The 17399-nt window shown below is 54.4% G+C and overlaps 5 protein-coding genes across 5 annotated transcripts; 3 read left to right on the top strand and 2 right to left on the bottom strand.

Moving 5' to 3' along the window:
- Positions 1-33: 33 nt before the first annotated feature.
- Positions 34-2043, bottom strand: WHR41_00028 (uncharacterized protein; the record flags this gene model as incomplete). Its single annotated transcript, XM_069368634.1, has 1 exon — positions 34-2043. The coding sequence occupies one exon, from the start codon at positions 2041-2043 to the stop codon at positions 34-36; it is 2010 nt and encodes a 669-aa protein (XP_069234393.1).
- A 1364-nt stretch (positions 2044-3407) lies between these two features.
- WHR41_00027 (uncharacterized protein) lies at positions 3408-4593 on the top strand (the record flags this gene model as incomplete). Its single annotated transcript, XM_069368633.1, has 3 exons — positions 3408-4051; positions 4112-4258; positions 4315-4593. The coding sequence occupies exons 1-3, from the start codon at positions 3689-3691 to the stop codon at positions 4591-4593; spliced, it is 789 nt and encodes a 262-aa protein (XP_069234398.1). The 5' UTR covers positions 3408-3688.
- A 2561-nt stretch (positions 4594-7154) lies between these two features.
- Positions 7155-8315, top strand: WHR41_00026 (uncharacterized protein; the record flags this gene model as incomplete). Its single annotated transcript, XM_069368632.1, has 1 exon — positions 7155-8315. The coding sequence occupies one exon, from the start codon at positions 7155-7157 to the stop codon at positions 8313-8315; it is 1161 nt and encodes a 386-aa protein (XP_069234397.1).
- A 5055-nt stretch (positions 8316-13370) lies between these two features.
- Positions 13371-13826, bottom strand: WHR41_00025 (uncharacterized protein; the record flags this gene model as incomplete). The annotated part of the gene is made up of 1 exon (XM_069368631.1): positions 13371-13826. One exon carries the CDS (start codon positions 13824-13826, stop codon positions 13371-13373), a length of 456 nt encoding a protein of 151 aa, XP_069234396.1.
- A 271-nt stretch (positions 13827-14097) lies between these two features.
- WHR41_00024 (uncharacterized protein) lies at positions 14098-15875 on the top strand. Its single transcript, XM_069368630.1, has 2 exons — positions 14098-14647; positions 14699-15875. Exons 1-2 carry the CDS (start codon positions 14241-14243, stop codon positions 15765-15767), a joined length of 1476 nt encoding a protein of 491 aa, XP_069234395.1. The 5' UTR covers positions 14098-14240; the 3' UTR covers positions 15768-15875.
- Positions 15876-17399: the final 1524 nt, after the last annotated feature.

Here is a 17399-nt window from a genome sequence, read left to right as displayed (position 1 = left end):
TTCCCAATCATCCTAAGCCACCTGCCTGGAGCCTCAAGCAGCAATCAGCGCATCCCACAGCGCACCCTCCTCCAAGAATCCATGATGAATGATACTGACAAGCCAGTAATCCTTCCTCACGCGCTCGAGCAGCTTGCTCGTCGCAGTGCCGACGGGATAGACACGCTGCCATTCAGCCCAGATGCCGAACGCCTCCTCCCGCCAGGCCTTGAAACTCACCGCCTCGATGATAGTGGGCGTGACGATCTCCTTCCCCGTGAACGAGCCCCACGTGACCGGGTTGACGCTCTCCTCGTCCGTGGCCTCGAGCGCGCCCGAGCCGTTGCCGGCGAAGTACGTGACCTGGTCGTCGGCGTCAAGGAGCGGCTTGAGCCGCTTCCAGTCCGAGGCGGGCAGGAAGAACTCGACGAAGGGCTTCTGGAAGACAAAGCCGTTCTGCGGGCCCCAGCCGAAGATCGGATCGGAGCTGCGCACGCCGTTGACGGCCGGCTGCGAGGCGACGGTCCACCAGCCCTTGTTGATGAGGGAGAGGAGCTGGGGCTTGATGGTGAGGGTTTCGGGCGAGAGGCCTTCTTCTGACCAGGGGATGGCGTCGATCTGGCCCTCGAGGTGGCGGCGGAAAATGGCGTTGATGTCGCCGGCGTCGACGGGGTATCCCCAGAGGCGCGTTGCGTCGGGGATGCTAACGTGCAGGGAAACACCGTAACCGTCGATTTCACCGAAGGCGGGCGAGCGCGCGTCACCCCATCGGCCGTTGGGGAAATCGTCCCATGTTGCTTCGCGACCCAGCTCGCCCTGGCCACCGGAGATGGCGAGGGTGTGGACGCGTGAATCGACCTTCTCGGCAGGCACGCCAGCTTCGTCTTCGAGAACCTCAAGAGCGGCACGGCGGCTGGAACTCGAACTCGATGCTCTGTCACGCGACACAACAACGCGGTTGGCGGGCTGTCCGTTCACGATGGAGGACTGGCGCCTGCTTCTGCGCCTTGGGCCATTCTCAACGACTAAGAAGCCGTCAGTCTCTTCTTCTGCGATCGCTTGCTCGACACCAGCAATCTTGTCCGCCCCAAGGACCGTGTGCTTGTAGGGAGGGATAAGGTTTGTGCGCTCCAGGATCTTCGCCACAGCCTTCTCCAGGTTGAGTGTGTAGAAGTGGAAGCCCTTGGGTCCGGGTCCAGGCGCAGCTGTCTTCATAGTCTCGACCATCTCGCTCAAAATATCCACGCCCACTCTCTTGACAGCATCATCATCTCCCTTGACCTCGTCCAGGCGCCTCAGGATGTCCTCAGGCAGGTTCGCGTGGCTCAGTTTCGTGGTTCGGCGGAGAATTTGGTAGCTCTGCACAGGCATGAGGCCAGGAATGATAGGGATCGTCTTGAACACGCCACTCTCGTGTTCCCTCAACGTCTTCTCATACCGAACAAAAGCATTAACATCGTAGAAAAGCTGTGTCATGATGAAGTCGGCTCCCGCTTTCGTCTTCTCCACGAGATAAGGCAGATCGTGTTCCACAGATTGGTGCTCAGGGTGCGACTGGTCCGAGTGACCCTCAGGGTATCCCGCTACACCAACGCAGAAGTAGTCGCCATACTGCTTCCTGATGTACTTCACCAGATCGACGGCCCATGTAAAATCCTTGTTGCTATCGTCCTCGTCCGCGCCCGGTATGCTGTCGTCCCTGTACTCTTCACTCCTAGGCGGGTCTCCTCTGAGAGCCAGGATATTCCTAATACCTAGCTTCTTTGCCTTCTCCAGAGCCTCGTCCACCAGCTTTCGCGACATGTTCGTGCATGTGAGATGCAGGCACGTGGTCAGGCCGAGCGAGCGCTGCGTCAATTCTGCCAGAGCAAGCGACTTGTCGCTGGTACTTCCACCAGCGCCCCAGGTGACATTGACGAAGAGCGGACGCAGCGAATGCGCCATTCGCTCCAGACGCGCATGAAGGTTGGCGAAACCTTGGGCGGTCTTGGGCGGGAAGAACTCGAGGGAGAAGTAGTTTGCGTTGGGCGGCAGGGCCGCAATCTTCTCGTGAATCCTATCCATGGCCGCGATGAGGTCTACGCAGCGTAGTGCTGCGAGGCAGGTGGTGCAGAGGCGGTGGTGGCGGGTGTGTGCGGCGCATGGCGAAGATCAATGACTGACCTTTGAGAAAGTCTGAGTGTTGTCCCACCTCCACGACTCGCCCACTTCGGCAGTTTGGTGCAGCCATTCGCAGCGGGGCTTCGCTGCGCCTATCGATAAGGAGTAGGGTCACGAGTGTTGGTGATGCTGCCATGGCTTTCACCCTACTCCTATGCCTGCTCATCAACATCGCAAAAGAAGACCTCTTATATTATGGTCGGGGAACCTCGATATATCAATGCACCGGATTACTCCAACCAGCTGCCGAACAACAAGACAAATCTTACCATCATGATACTGCATCATTCCACCTATCCAAACTTACATGTGACCTCACGCTACTCTTGGAAATGCCCTGGCCGAGACAAGACCTTGCACGCGAGGTCGGCACACCATGTGAACGATGTCCGCCCTGCTTTCTGGTCGTGAACATTGTCTTCGCCAAAGCTTGAATGGACGCCGTTTGGAGAGACCACAAGGCTTGCAGCGGTCCACCAGTGCGCGACATGGCGCCATCGACGCCCTCTACAGCGTGGTCACGGAACCTTCACGTTCCGAAGGCATGACACGAGCGTGCTCGAGTCTCGACTTGGGAGGCACACGATCTCGATTTAGTGCCATTGAGGCTAGGTCAACGGAGTTGTCTATTGAAAGCGCTAACGAGTCGATTTCTTCGCTGTGTCGCTGGGCAGATGCCCGCAACTACTAAGCCCCAGCGAACAACATCATCACCCTCACGAAGACGCAAGCACATAGCCATCCGCAGCCTGGTAAGACTTGTCCATCAGCAAAACGAGGGCCGCTACTGCATGCGCCCCCAAACCTTGGCACGCCATGCTTAAGCGGCCAAGCTCGGTGCCGTGTCAGCTGAAAGTCACTCCTCAGCCTCGTGTCTTCCTCGCCTCGTTGCTCTACTACCACAAAACAGCATTTGGTCACGCCACCTGTTGTCAAGTCAGACGCTGTTCTTTCCTCCACAATGACAAGACACAATTGTAGCTCTAGGTCTAGGAGCAAAGTCCTGTTCGATACCCAAGTGTCAGCTCAGGGACATGTCCGAATCGCACGTAAGCAAGGCTGAGGCTAGCCGCTAAGAATCCTACAATACGGCTATGATATCTTCCTCATGTCCGCGACTGCAGCGATGAGCTGAGCATGCATTGCCCAGACATGCAAAGCCACCCAATGGCCAAGGTTTCCAGCTGCTCAGCAGTGTATTGCCACCCCTCCTTCGGTCTCTCCACCTTGGCCGGCCATGAGAATGTGGCTACGCAGATCGGTATATCGAAGTTAATGTCACCTAATGCTCACTCAGTCGCTCCTTTGCCTCCCTTTTTAGCCGATCTCATCGGACTTCGGATCGGGGATTCGTCCTTTCCAATTCCAAAGCCAGCGTGACAGGCGTCTGATTGCTTTTGCGTCCAGAGCATACCCTCTCTTCTTACTACCTTGCAGCTCGTGCGAGACATTGCATTCCTTTGTTTTCGCGCCAGCACTGTACATACATCCCATCTATTCCGCTCTAGTATTTGGTATTAGAGCATTTATCCTTGTGTGGAACAGCAACATGGTCCCATTACGCTCGACCTGGTTACTGGCCCTCTTCTCAGCTCTCTCGCCCGTCATCCTTGGAGACGACGTCAAAGGTGCGACGGGCGCCATCAACGGTACAACTCCCACCGCACCAGAGGGAGAGATCACTGTGCATTTCATATCAGTCAGCGAGGAATTGCACCTATTCACGCCCAACAGCATCAACGCTCTACCTGGTGATGTCGTGTCTTTCAGATTCTGGCCTGGAAATCACTCTGTCATCCGTGCGGAATATGGCTACCCGTGCATACCCTACGAAGACCTTGAAGGTCACTCCGGCCAAGGGTTCTACAGCGAAGTTCAGTCTCCCAACGCAACGGATGTCGAACTGGGCACTGTAAGTGCAAGTGCACATCAAGGAGCATCCGATCATTGCAGTCTTTGACGAGCTTTGTAGCTCCCAGTGTGGAATTTGACCATCAACGACACCTCGCCGACGTTTTTCTACTGTGGTGCGCCTGGCAGTTGCGTACAATGGGGCATGATAGGCGCCATCAACGCAGATGCGGAGCACGCAATTGCAACTCAGATCAAAGTCGCCAGGGTAAGAAATCCTGTTACGCCAAGGTTCTCGATCTGACGGACTCATTATCTTGACAGGAAGCGAACTATGTACTGACTCCGGGTCAACCCCTCCCTACGGACGCCTACACATCTATGGAGCATCTCGCGCAGAGTGCCACTACAGTGACTGTGACAAACTCGGCGCCTACGACTAGTGCTAGCACCACAAGTGTGGCCGCTTCATCCGCAACAGCAACCTCTGATGACGGTGGAGACTCAGGGTCTGGCTCTTCGGGTCTCTCCACCGGTGCGATTGTAGGAATTGTGATCGGTGGAGTTGCTTTACTTGCTCTTGCGGGAGGCCTATTTTGGTGAGTACTATGTAACTTTATGCCGACTTAATTTGCTTGTTTACTGACTAAATCGCAGTAAGCGTCCCACTTGTCTGCTCGAAGTTACGGCTCTGCTATGTGTGCCGAACATCGTGTCCCAGCGACTTCGCAGATCTTTCTCAAATGGCAGCTTTCGGTCACGAGCTATCGGATGAACCAGCTAACAGACTCGGCAGACTTTTTCGGCCGCTCCAAGACGCTTTCTGAGCAATTACAGCACTCTAGAGCGTCGGCACCTCCGCCACCTCAAGATCCGTACAATCGCCACACGAGCGGGCTCCCAGCGTACACACAAGTCGTTCCTCAATACCCACCAGAAATGAAACCGCAGGGTCCAATTGAAGCGGACGGAGGGATAATTGCAGGACAGGGCCATGGATCGCCGCACATTGTCAGCCCCGAGATGAGGCAGGCAGAGACGTTCGGCGGGCTGGCATATTCTGACCCACAAAACAGGCAAATGAGGTACATAGCCCCTGGCATGGGACGACGAGCGTTAAAATTGCTGACATTTCGTAGATTCTCCTCGAACTCCGAGGTGCTTGGGAGTGATGTCTCACGGCAAGCATCACCCCCACCGCATCACATTGTTCACGAGATGTCGTCGGAGATGTCTCCCAGAAGCGATGATTCACGGCTTGAACGGGGACTATGATCTAACACTACCGCTGGGCAGGTTCGGGTTGAGATTAGGGCGGCGAGAAAATTTCGTGATACCAAAAAATTTTGGAAGAGGGTCGCTTGCTGAATTTTTGGAGTCGGCGTACTTTGTATCATTCTGGGTTCACTGTCGTTAAGATATCCATTAACGGCCGCTAGCAAAAAAACGCAGGCTGTAAAGAACTTGGTCACGCAACCCTGTGTCGCTCGATCGCTGTTGATGACGGTCCCAGTGTAGAAAGAGTCGATGATTCCACCGTCGAGTTCGAAGCGGCAACATCATTGCCATCATCACTTTTCCAGTCATGAAGGCCCATGCCTAGGCCAATGCCCACCAAAAACACAACGATCATCAATGCAAGCGAAATCCAAAACACTTTCGCTCTCATTCCACAAATGACCCGATGTTTCTTTTCTGATCTCGATGGTACTGCCGGTTCATCCGGATGCAGCTCGACGGCCTCTTTCTCAATATCCGTGGCATCGTTCGACGATCGGATAGCCTCCTTCTCGGAGAGCACACTCGCTTGGGTTGGTGAGTAGGCTTGTTTGTCGCCTCGCGTCTCGACGGGCGAAAGTTCTTTGTCGCTACCTGGTGCTTTGATGTTGGGCAATCTGCTGGACACCACTTCCAGGCCTGCGGGCATGAGCGTCAAGGAGTGTGGCAGGCTGCTGTCGGCCCAAGATCTATAGTCATCTTCATAGCCTGTCGACTTCTCGTTGGACGGGTTGAATTGAGGCATGCTTTCCGGGAGCTTTGTATTGTGATGGAACGCTCGAAAGCATCAGCGGACGGTGTCACCGCCCAACACAAGCAAATATCAACTGTCTCCAGATTGAGTAGGCACCTTCACTACCACTGAAGGAGACGTAAGTCGGTGCGGCGGAGCGTTCGGCTTTTTGGAATTGTCCGCATCTCTCGTAAGACTGCCGGCGAGCATGCAGATAAGAAGCACCTGTCAATGAAGCAGTGAGATGTCTCCCAAGGCTGACACGCATGAAAGCAGCAGGCACTGACGACGACTCGTGTCGTCTTACTAATAGATGCTTGAGATGGCTTCAAATCCTGGTGGTCAACCCTCCTGGCATGCTACGTAGGCAATCAATAATATCAAGCCTGGTCAAAGGGGTTTGTGCGTAGTTGTATTGGATCGATGCGTACATGTTGCTCAGTGATTGACGAGCAAGGATCGATTGAGAAAACCGCAATCGGCTCGTCAATTGCCACTGCACCAAGGGGAATATGGCAATTGGGTCGCAGATTTTCTTATGCTTATAGAATGCCATACGGAGCAATTAACGGTCCTTGGGACGGTCTCAACGGTCGTGTTCTGGATCGCGTAAAATGATCAATATAGTCGGCCCTAGCCCTAACCCTAACCCGCTCAACCCCCTGACAAAAGAGGGGCAGCCGAACCAGAGCGCGCACATTCCACGTACCGCGTTTCAGATTGAAGATCTGAAAAGCAGCATGCACCAAGACACTTCCGTATATTCCGACAATTCGAGGCAACTCGGGCTGCTTGTTATTTTCTCATTCCTTGTGGGCCTCTTTCAGACTTGGTTAAGCTTGGATATGTCGATCTGTTAGAGATCATAAATGGCGTGGAGACAGGGCGTGTGTGAAGGCATTGCCATGGCGTCAAACATGTGCCCTAATATTCTTGAGGCACAAGCAGCGCCAGGAACCGACCACTCGTGGAATATCTTGCCAAGGATCTATTCGAAACGATCTAGTGGATTGCTTAGCGATGGTTGTACGTTCATATAGGTAAGTCGTGAGCCTCTTCTTTTAAGAGCCTACTTCAGCAACGACATTCGTCTTTCAATCCTTTACACCCATAGCGACGCATTACATTCCTTTCTCTCGAACTACACGTCAGTATGAAGCGCTTCATCACGCTCGCAGCTTGCGCAGGCGCAGCATGCGCGCTTCCAGCAACCAGCAGGTCTGGTGTCGTTGCTAGATCATCTTCCGCTCTCAGCAGCAGGGCTGCAAACGACAGTTCTTTCCCTAGCGCATCTGGATCGTCTTTCATTATCGACGGAAAGCAGCAGTACTATGCAGGCACAAACTCCTACTGGTTAGGCTTCCAAACCAACAATGCGGACGTCGACTTGGTCATGAAGAACTTGGCGACCTCCGGGCTCAAGGTTCTCCGAGTATGGGGATTCAACGACGTTACCTCTGATCCTGGCTCAAACACCGTCTATTTCCAGTCCTTCATCAATGGCGAGGCGAAGATCAACACTGGTGCTAACGGCCTGGAGCGCCTCGACTACGTGGTCAAGAGCGCCGAGGAGCACGGCATCAAGTTGATCATCAACTTTGTGAACAACTGGACCGACTATGGCGGCATGGCAGCCTATTTCGACTTCGCTGGCATCAGCTCCAACGCGGAGTGGTACACCAACGAGAAGGCTCAGACTCAGTACCAAGCCTATATCAAGGCTGTGGTCACTCGCTACAGCTCTTCGCCCGCGGTCTTCGCCTGGGAGCTCGCCAACGAGCCGCGTTGCAAGGGCTGCGACTTGAGCGTCCTGTCCGACTGGGTCAAGACCTCGGCTGCTTACGTCAAGTCTCTTGACAGCAAGCACATGGTTACCACCGGCGAAGAAGGCTTTGGACTCGACGGTGACGGCTCGTACCCTTACCAGTTCGCGGAGGGTGGTGATTTCAACGCCACGTGCGCGGACCCGAACGTTGACTTCTGCGTGTACCACTTGTACCCTGACAGCTGGGGCACTGCCGACAATGCGCAGGAGTGGGGCAACAACTGGATCAAGAACCATGCGAAAGTCTGCGAGGCATTGGGCAAGCCTTGTGTGCTTGAGGAGTTTGGCTTCAACAACAACTGCGATGTTGAGCTGGCTTGGGAGACTACAGCGCTTGCAACGAAGGGCACTGGCGGTGATATGTTCTGGCAGTACGGCGACACTCTGTCGTCTGGCAAGTCTCACCAGGATGGCAACACTGTGTACTACCAAGACGACCTGTGGAAGTGCATGGTGGCACCACATGTTGCTGCAATTGGTAACCAGTAAATTATTTTGCGCAATGTCTGCAAAACGCCCACAGAGAAGGTAATCTCTACTAGATGCCTGTTCGGTCGTCCGAGTCTACCAAAATCTTGAGAAGCCAGCTGCATCTGAGTACTGAAGAGTGAGTAGTACGCAAATGAATATGTGGCTCTCGCAAAACACACCTCACACCATGCACATGCGTGACTCTTTTTTGGCAGCCAATGGGATGAGGCAAATCTACAGCCTCAAAATAGGCCTTTCTAGACCACTGGCTAAAATGCTTCCAAAACTCGCCGAGGTTCCCGTGCCTGCATGCATAATGCGCTGTTCGTCTCAGCCGCACTCGCCCAGGGTACACTTGCACCACCACGCCATCCACTGAGTGATAATTCGAAGAGCCATATCACACAGTGGCTCGACTGGTAATTTTAACATATCGAATTTGGGATGCAGATGATTTTTCGTCCTGCGTCCGCGACAGCGAGTGGCTTTTCGGGTTCCGAGATCATCACTCAGCTGCATGCTGCGTTAACAATATATCTGTCTTTAACCATGAACCTGGATAGTCTCTGCCAGGAGTGTCAGCTTGCCATGCGGTTTGTACGCCTCCAGTCTCGACTGGGTAGGCTTCCTTCGTCCGCTGTCTTTCGAACGAACCATCATCCTGTTTCCCTTCTCTCCAGCACGATTTTGCTGTACAAAAGCACAGAATGAGAGCCCTATTCATATGGACCGTTCTGGAAACATTTCTACCAGCAGTCCTGTCCAAATCTACTAATACTACCAGTGCTACTGGTCTGTTCTTGAATACGACATCGCAAGGCACGCATTTCACCTCAGCCGCAACTTTGCCATCGACAGAGGGTGAGAACAGTGGCGATGTATCCACAACGACGAGTGGTCTGGGTGACTTCGTAGCTGCTGGCGTTGGAATGTCCTCTCTTTACGGAATCTCGGTCAACGACACTTCCTCTAGCGAGGCATATACGGGCAGTATCGGTGCTTCTGACACGTCGATCCCACCGCTGCCGACTGCCACGAACATCATTTCCGCATTTTCAGGATCTGCAAAGGCGACTCATCAAAGCCCACCTTCGCCATCAACATTGTTGAAAGCGTCGATGAGAGGGAACTCTGGGGTGGACCTTGGTGGACAAGGGGCAGGTAAAAACAACAGCAGCATGACACCAACTGCGCCGGGCTCTACAAGATTCGGCATAGCAAATGCTATTGTTTCTAGGAACGCGACCGTCAATTCCACAGGGTTTGTTCCAGACAACCCAAACCCCTATCCTACTGCTCCGCCGACAACCTACAATGTGTCATTCACGCTATCAGGAGACTGCTGGAATCAGTGGAGCCAATTTTGGTCGGCTGAGGATCTAGCAACCGAATATGCGTTATACCCAAGCTCTTTTACCTCTACGTATGTAACTACCGAGTCCGATCAGTGGATGTCGACCTCTACAGTACTGTCATTCTACACAACGACAGTATCCGCTGGTAAATTTGCAATCACTACCTACAGCACTACTGGTCCAGTGACCGATTTCGAATGGTTTGGTACTCCCACCACGACTTACACAACGACCGAGACAGACTACAGTCTCATCGCAATGAGCGTGAGGCCCAACGCCTCGTTACCAACGCCGTCTTGCGTGCTACCGCCAATAGTATCGCAATGTCAAGCAAGCTGGGATGACTACCTCGTGGCCAGTACTGCAGCCCTGCCTTATCCGATTACTGGGCCACCGGAGTGTGATGCGTTCGCAACCACCATGTTACCTATGAGCTGCCACGCACCGCTATCGACATGGAGTTCGATAAGAAGTAGTTTTCAAGCAAGGGGTGTTAGGCCAAAGTGTTCCCAAGCGAAAGTCTCAGATGACTTTTGCAGCAGTACTAGGAGTCAGTACATTCACAAGGCAGAAGCTAGAAATAGACAGTCCGACGGCGTTCCTATCGTGACCTGGAAGGAAACAGTGATTGGCAACACAACAACGATGATCCCGGGATGGGACCCTGAAATGACCATCGGGGGGCCTGGATGCACACTGGGATGCGGATCGTGTGCGATGCAAGGCGGCACTGTTGAACTTATCTTCTGGCCACCACCTATCACCACCGCTGCCAATGGCTCTCAGGCTCATACTCATACCAGGAACAATGCAGGCACACCGGTGACCGTCGAGGCCCTTGGGACGACATTCACATCACCAACTGTAAGTACTTTATCGTTATCCACCACAAAATGCAGCACAGCACCTAACACTTTGTAGGTCTACATATCTTTCGATGTGCTCTGGGCACAGGACAGTTGTAGCAGATACTCAAAAACGATCTCAAACACCATAGTCGCCATTACTAACACAAAAGACATGTTGTCTCTGTATGGATATGGATACCCAAACGGACAACAGGACACCGCCTCCTTCAACTTCACCGACCTCTATCATACTCCAGTACCAGACTCGATCTACGACCAACAGCCTCGATGCGCTCGTTCTAAAGCAGCCGCAAAGGGTGGACGCTACCGACCAGTCCCCCCTGACTATAGCTGTGCCCGTACGGTGCCGTACGAGCCAATTATTGTAATTCCGCTCGAAGTTCGAGAACTGGATCCGGAATGGTCTTTGTGCAACGGCGGCATCAGAGGCGTCTACGATCCTCCACTGGCACTGACGCCCACCGACGCCATAGCCCTGCCTACAGTGCCCAGCAAACCCACCACTTCCACTGCTGCTCCTGTTCCGACTCGCACTTCGGACGTTGCGCCTCAAACCACGCCAAAGAAACCACCAACCACCAAGACTGTGCCCGCAGCGCCGCAGCATACTCCGACCACAAACCCGGTCGATCCGGCTGACCCTGCGATGTCTCCTGGAGGTGGCCAAAAGCCAAGCCCTCAAGATGGCAATGGAGGGAGCCGTAATGAATGGCCGCTTCCGCAGCCTGCTGCAGACCAGCCATCGACAACCAATGCCTTATCAGTACTTGAGTCCGCGTTGTCCAAGATAGGTACACAAGTGCCCGCGGCCGGGAACGGTGGCGGCGCCCATGGCATAAGCGATCCGATCGACAATAGCCGACCTCAAGCCGGCCATAACGACCCCGGAAGCGCAGGCGAGAAATCTGATCATGATCCGGCTTTGCCAGTCGTCGTCGGCCAAAGGGCCGCTACCTGGACGCACGGAAGCCAGGTCTTCACGGCTACACCACAAGGCGGTTCAGTGTTCGTCAGCGGCAATGGCGGGATCACTGTAATTGCGGCAGGCACTTCTGCAAATCTAGCTGGCCAGAATATCGAAGTGCCCGCTTCCTCTGAAAATGTCATCATCGTTGATGGCTCAGCGTTGACCATGCGGCCTAATGGCGGAGAGTCCGGGTTCAATGATCCATCTAACGATCCAGACTCCGATGGCCAGGGGGATCCTGGGCGACTCTCTAACGCAGGGGACCCAGCGATCATCACGAAAGATGGCAAGACGTTCACAGCTGTACAGCAAGGCAATGCCGTCGTGATCAGCGCGGGCGGTTCGGAGACCACCGTCGCCAATGGCGCCGTCGCCACTTTTGGGGGCGCGGTCATCTCGGTTCCTGCCAATCAAAACGGTGTCGTCAACATTGACGGCAGTCCCGTTTCTTTGCGCACCGAAAAGGATCAAGCAAGGGTTGGGCAACCAGCTGCAGTAATCTTCACCAAAGGAGGCCATGTTTTCACGGCCGCGGCGCAAGGTAACGGCATTGTCTTCGATGTCGAAGGCACCAGAACTACGTTGGCCAGTGGATCAGTGGCCACTATTGCTGGCGAGATCATTTCCGTACCCGTCAACCGGGACGGTGCCATTTATGTAGACGGTAGCCCTGTGACCTTGCGATACAAGGGGCTTAATGGCGATGGTGGGTCGACGGAAACCCAAACAGCTGCAATTTGGACTGAAGCTGGCGAAACCTTCACTGCCAAAAAACAGGGGCTGTCCGATATCGTCTTAGAAGCCGCCAGCACCACAGAGACTCTCAGCCCAGGCGAGACAATCACATTGGGAGGGAAAACCTTCGGCGTGCCATCAACAGGCGGCGTCGTCGTATTTGACGGTACTACATTCACCCTTCAACCCACTGCAGCCCCGGCACACCGGACAGGGGCGTGGACTGACATTGTCCTTGGGACTCAAACGATTTCAGCTCTAGATGTCGGTATATCTGTCGAGGTCGTTGCAGCTGGTAGCACCATCACGTTGGCAGACGGTTCTCGAACAACGGTAGGAGGGACGACGTTCAGTGCATTGTCGAACGGAGAGGCTATCGTCATCAATGGGACTGCGACGTTGACAATGAATGAGGAGGCAACCGCTACACCTGGTTCTGGAAGCGGTGTGAATGAGCCAAACGCGCCAGAAGCAGCAACGGCGACAGAAACAGCTGGAGGGCCCGAGAGTGCTGCTGTTGTGCAGAAAACGCCAGCCTGGTGGTATGTACTTGCGGGTTTGTGTGTTTTGCTGACGGTATGAAGAAAGTTTCAGCATTAGGTAGACATATACTAGCTATTGGTGGTCTTTGAACAGATCCCTTACATTCATTGAATATCCTGCTTCCTTGAATGACGCGGAAATGTATGTTGTTCCTGATCCACGAGTGGCAGTACCCGGATTGGAAGTCCTCGAGCTTGTCATCGATCATTCTGTCATCAGATCGCATAACCGAATTGTGCGAGCTCGTAATTGATGTGTGTATGTTTGCGCCCAAAGAACAGCCTTGTGTGCTTTCGTAGTGCATAAGCCTCGATACAAAGCGGAGATTTGGGTTCGCCGGTACGATATGGCCGATTGTGTGGTACGCGGACGGTGCGCTCATCTCAACTGGAAGACAGCCATCGATTGCATGCAAGCACGCAGGGTAGCTCGCAAACTGAGTTGCGCCGCGTTGAAGCAACATATCGAGCTCTGATCCGCAGGTTGGACCACGGCTGGGCCAGGATCAGATGCCCTCTCACAGGTCTGGGAAACCTGGAGGGGAGAAGGCATGATGTTCTAAGGTAGCAGAGCCGCCTTGGCAAACCATGGACTGGTGGACCAATTACTCGACTCCAAGTATACTCATATAGCCTTCCCTCTTGAACATATCAGCCGCTTCAACAGCGTTCGGCTGGCCAGCCCTGACATCCGCGTGGCCTTCGTTCACAAGCACACGAACCACCTCTTCGTATCCCTTGAAGACAGCACCAGCAATCGGGCTCTGGCCGCGATCGTTGATCGCATTAACATCGGCGCCCTTCTCGATCAACATGCTGACTGTTTGGGCGTTGCCGTGGTATGCCGCGAGCATGAGAAGAGTGTCGCCCTTATGATTTGTGAGGTTTGATGGGATGCCGGCAGACAAATACTGCGAGAGAGCTGAGGTATTGCCTTCGCGGGCTAGGTCGAAGAGCTTCGTGGCGAGTTCGAGTGCTTCTGGGGGAAGTTGAGAAGCGGAGGATGGCTTGTCTTGAGATTGAGGTCCAGAGGACTCAGGTGTTTGTTGTGGAAGGCCCATTGTGCGATTAGTCTCGAGAACTGGTGGTATAGATGCAAGTATGAGATGGTGATAAAGTTGGTGGTAGACGGTTGTGTGACTTGCTGTGCAAAGGCCGTGATCATCCCATCTCATGAGATGTTTTGCCGCGAATGGCAAATTCCATTGATGACATCAACCTTGTCGCGGCTTCTCGGCACAGTTGCGATGCCTGGAGGATGATCGGCCCCGGTCTCGCGACAAGCATGCTGTGGGCAGATCGTGGGGAAAGCTGCCGCCCGCTCCACTCTCTCAGACACCGAACAGCCTCGGTAGATGATGACGCCGTCTTCGCTCCATATAGCCGACATGAAAGGTCGATCAGTGCTAAGTATTCTTCAGTAGTCTGTGTGAACTTTCTCAGATCATTTTGCCGTTCCACCAACCAACTCCACCATGGCCATAACCAGAATCGCGCCCTCGAGGGCCACCAGAGCCCTCAACCTTCTCCGCACAATCAACTCGACGCACAGTGCATGCCCTTGTCACTCCAACCCTGGACACAACCACCACATTCAGAACCCCTATGCTGGTCGCGTGCGGTCGCTGGCGACGCCGGTAGACCTTAGCCAACAGAAAGAGTATGCCTTCGAGATGGCTGCTTCGTCCATTCGCTTTGGACCCGGCTGCACGAAAGAGGTTGGAATGGATTTCAAACACTTAGGAGCGAAGAAGGTTCTCGTGGTAACAGACTCGACTGTACTCAAACTGGATGCTATGAAGCAGGTGGCGGAGGGATTGGAGAAGCAGGGCATTCCTTACGAGGTGTTCAGCAAGACCCGCGTAGAACCCAAGGACTACTCGTAGGTGCTAATCTCCCAACTCTATTGTATTGTTGCTGACGCCCAGTGAAGGATCAAGGAAGCCATTGAGTGGGCAAAATCCAAGCAAGGCGATGCCTTCCTTGCAGTGGGTGGTGGCAGCGTCATTGACACGGCGAAACTCATGAACCTCTACACGACATTCCCAGACGCGGACTTCCTCGACTTCGTCAACGCACCCCTCGGAAAAGGCAAGCCGGTGACCTCGAAACTCAAGCCTTTGATCGCTGTGCCCACCACCGCCGGTACTGGATCTGAGACCACTGGCACTGCCATCTTCGACCTCGTCGAGAAGAAAGCGAAGACCGGCATTGCCCACCGCAACATGAAGCCCACGCTCGGAATCTGCGACCCCATCAACACCAGAACAATGCCTTCTGCCGTCCACGCCTCCTCCGGCCTCGATGTCTTGTGCCACAGTCTCGAAAGCTGGACGGCCATCCCATTCCATGAGCGCACACCCCGCCCCCAGGACCCTATCGAGCGCCCCGCATACCAAGGCGCCAACCCCATCAGCGACATCTTCTCCCTGCAAGCTCTCCGCGACACCGTCAAATATCTGCCTCGCGCCGTCAAGGACCCTGATGACTTCGAGGCCCAGTCCAAGATGCTTCTCGCCGCCACCCTGGCCGGTGTCGGTTTCGGCAACGCTGGTGTCCATCTCTGCCACGGCATGAGCTACCCCATCAGCTCGCAGAACCCTGGCTACAAGCACGCCGGCTACGACGTCCAGCAAGACATCATTCCCCACGGTGTCTCCGTCGCGGTGACCGCGCCCGCCGTGTTCAAGTACACTGGTGCGTCGAACCCAGACCGTCACTTGGCTGCCGCAGAGGCGTTCGGAGTCGACATCTCGAACGTGAAGAGGGAGAGTGCAGGTGAGGTCCTTGGCGAGGCTCTGGCCAAATTCCTCGTCGAACTCGGCGATCAGCCGCGAGGCCTGAAGGCGTTGGGTTTCAAGCCCTCGCACGTCGATATGCTGGTGGAGGGCACGATTCCTCAGGCACGAGTGCTAAAGCTGGCGCCCAACCTTGACACGTCCGGTGGTCAGGAGGAGAGGGAGCAGCTTGCTGGGCTGTTTGAGGATGCTATGGAGTACTAGGTTCTGAGGTGGTGAATGCGCTATGAATTCTACGGAACGCCAGAATTGCACGATGTGTATTGTAGTACGACGCATATAGCAAGAATGACCAGAACCATTGAATCAATATTCAGCGACCGTTTCGCCCATTGAGTGCCTCCGTCACAATGCAGGTGAGGACTTCGCTGAGACCGTGTGCAGCAACCACGGACTTACGCGGATTATCACGGTCGAGTATCGGCATGCCAATCCATGGCCACGGGGACCCCGACCTCGTCGAAGGTGGAGGAGAACCAGACAGTCAAAGGACATGAGAGCGGCACGAGCGGGGCAGTAAACGCTATTCAAATGTCGGTACTGTGGTCCATCGGCCAACGCGGCCTCGCGGACTGCCAAAGGGCGTGCCGAGAAGCGGATGTTGCGGCGGAAGGCGTTCGAGAAACGGGTTTGGGACGATCGCCGTTGCCGTCGCGCGGGTGACGCACGTCGGAGACTGCTTGAGCAGCCATCTATTCGGTAAGACGGTAAGGCGGCCGAGTCTGCTCGGGCACGTATCTGGTGAAAGCAATGCGTGTACAAGCGGGCTGCTGTTGGTGGTTGCGACCACAGGAGGCGACGGCCGATTTGCACTTTATTCTTCCGTGGTGCGTGGCTGAAGAGGCTTTTTAAGGCGTGGGCCTGGATGCGAACGAAGGGCCTTTCCTTATCAGAAAGTTGATTGTTGTCAGATGCACGAAAGCAGCGATTGCGATGGATCGCAGGGCATTTCCACCTTGTCGTCTGGCATTGCCTACCTAGCTACAACGACCGTCATATATTTGCATAGCGGATTCCATGCTGACGTGGCGAGCATCTCTGTAGAACGTGAAGCCGCATATGTACATAGCCGCCAAGCTCCAACCGCGTGGAGTCTTGAATGGCATCCTCTTCCTATGGGTCCCCGAGATGTTGACCACGAGGCTCGTGGTCTTGGGTGGTAGCTCCCCAGGAACAACGGCGTTCAGCGTGTGGCTCTTGAAAGCTTGGCTCTTCGGCTGCAAGACTTGGCTTCCCACGCCTAACGAACGCCACTATACCTTACGGTGTTTATTGTTGATATCGCTACGCGTCGCATTGTTATTATTCCGCCTTTGACACGCAAGGCACACGTTCAGCAATAGCTCATTGCTATTTCAAAACAGCTGTTGCCGACCGAAATGATAGCAGCAGTCTGGTCAAGTGAGAGAGCCGACACTGCCGCGACAGAATCCACATCGCAAGAGCTCTCATTTTCGCTATCTACCAGCCTGAGAAACAAGAAGACGCCAACGATGGCCACTTCGTTGATTCCCGAGCGAAGTTGCTCTAGCATGCCTCCGAGACAGCCTACTGTCACCGCTTGCCGCTTGTCTAAGATCTGGTAACGGTCAGCTTCGGTACCACCTGTTGATTGCCTCACCAATATCGCCGTGAGAATGGGAACGAAGCACCACAGGCAACGACTGCGAGATCCAGAGCTCTAGACCATGGTCCATCCCGCTCGCTTCCTCAGCTCTTGAGTATGCAAAGTGGGAACTACTGCACATGGTGTGGAGGTCTTCAGCGTCTTGGAACAAGGTCCGTGCCCTTATTATGAGCCAACCTCGCCTTGACAACGGCGAGCACGGCGCTGTT

This window comes from Cladosporium halotolerans (genome assembly GCF_011745625.1).
Source record: "Cladosporium halotolerans strain TM138-S3 chromosome Unknown Sca1, whole genome shotgun sequence".
NCBI lineage: Eukaryota > Fungi > Ascomycota > Dothideomycetes > Cladosporiales > Cladosporiaceae > Cladosporium > Cladosporium halotolerans.
Note: the sequence above shows the minus strand (reverse complement) of the source record. Positions and strands in the feature narration are given on the sequence as shown.

Excerpts from the sequence above, each read along its gene's own strand:
- WHR41_00024 (XM_069368630.1), top strand. The coding sequence starts at position 14,241 with ATGGCCATAACCAGAATCGCGCCCTCGAGGGCCACCAGAGCCCTCAAC. Across the intron at positions 14,648-14,698 it reads GTAGAACCCAAGGACTACTC|GATCAAGGAAGCCATTGAGT; the intron begins GTAGGTGCTAAT and ends CGCCCAGTGAAG.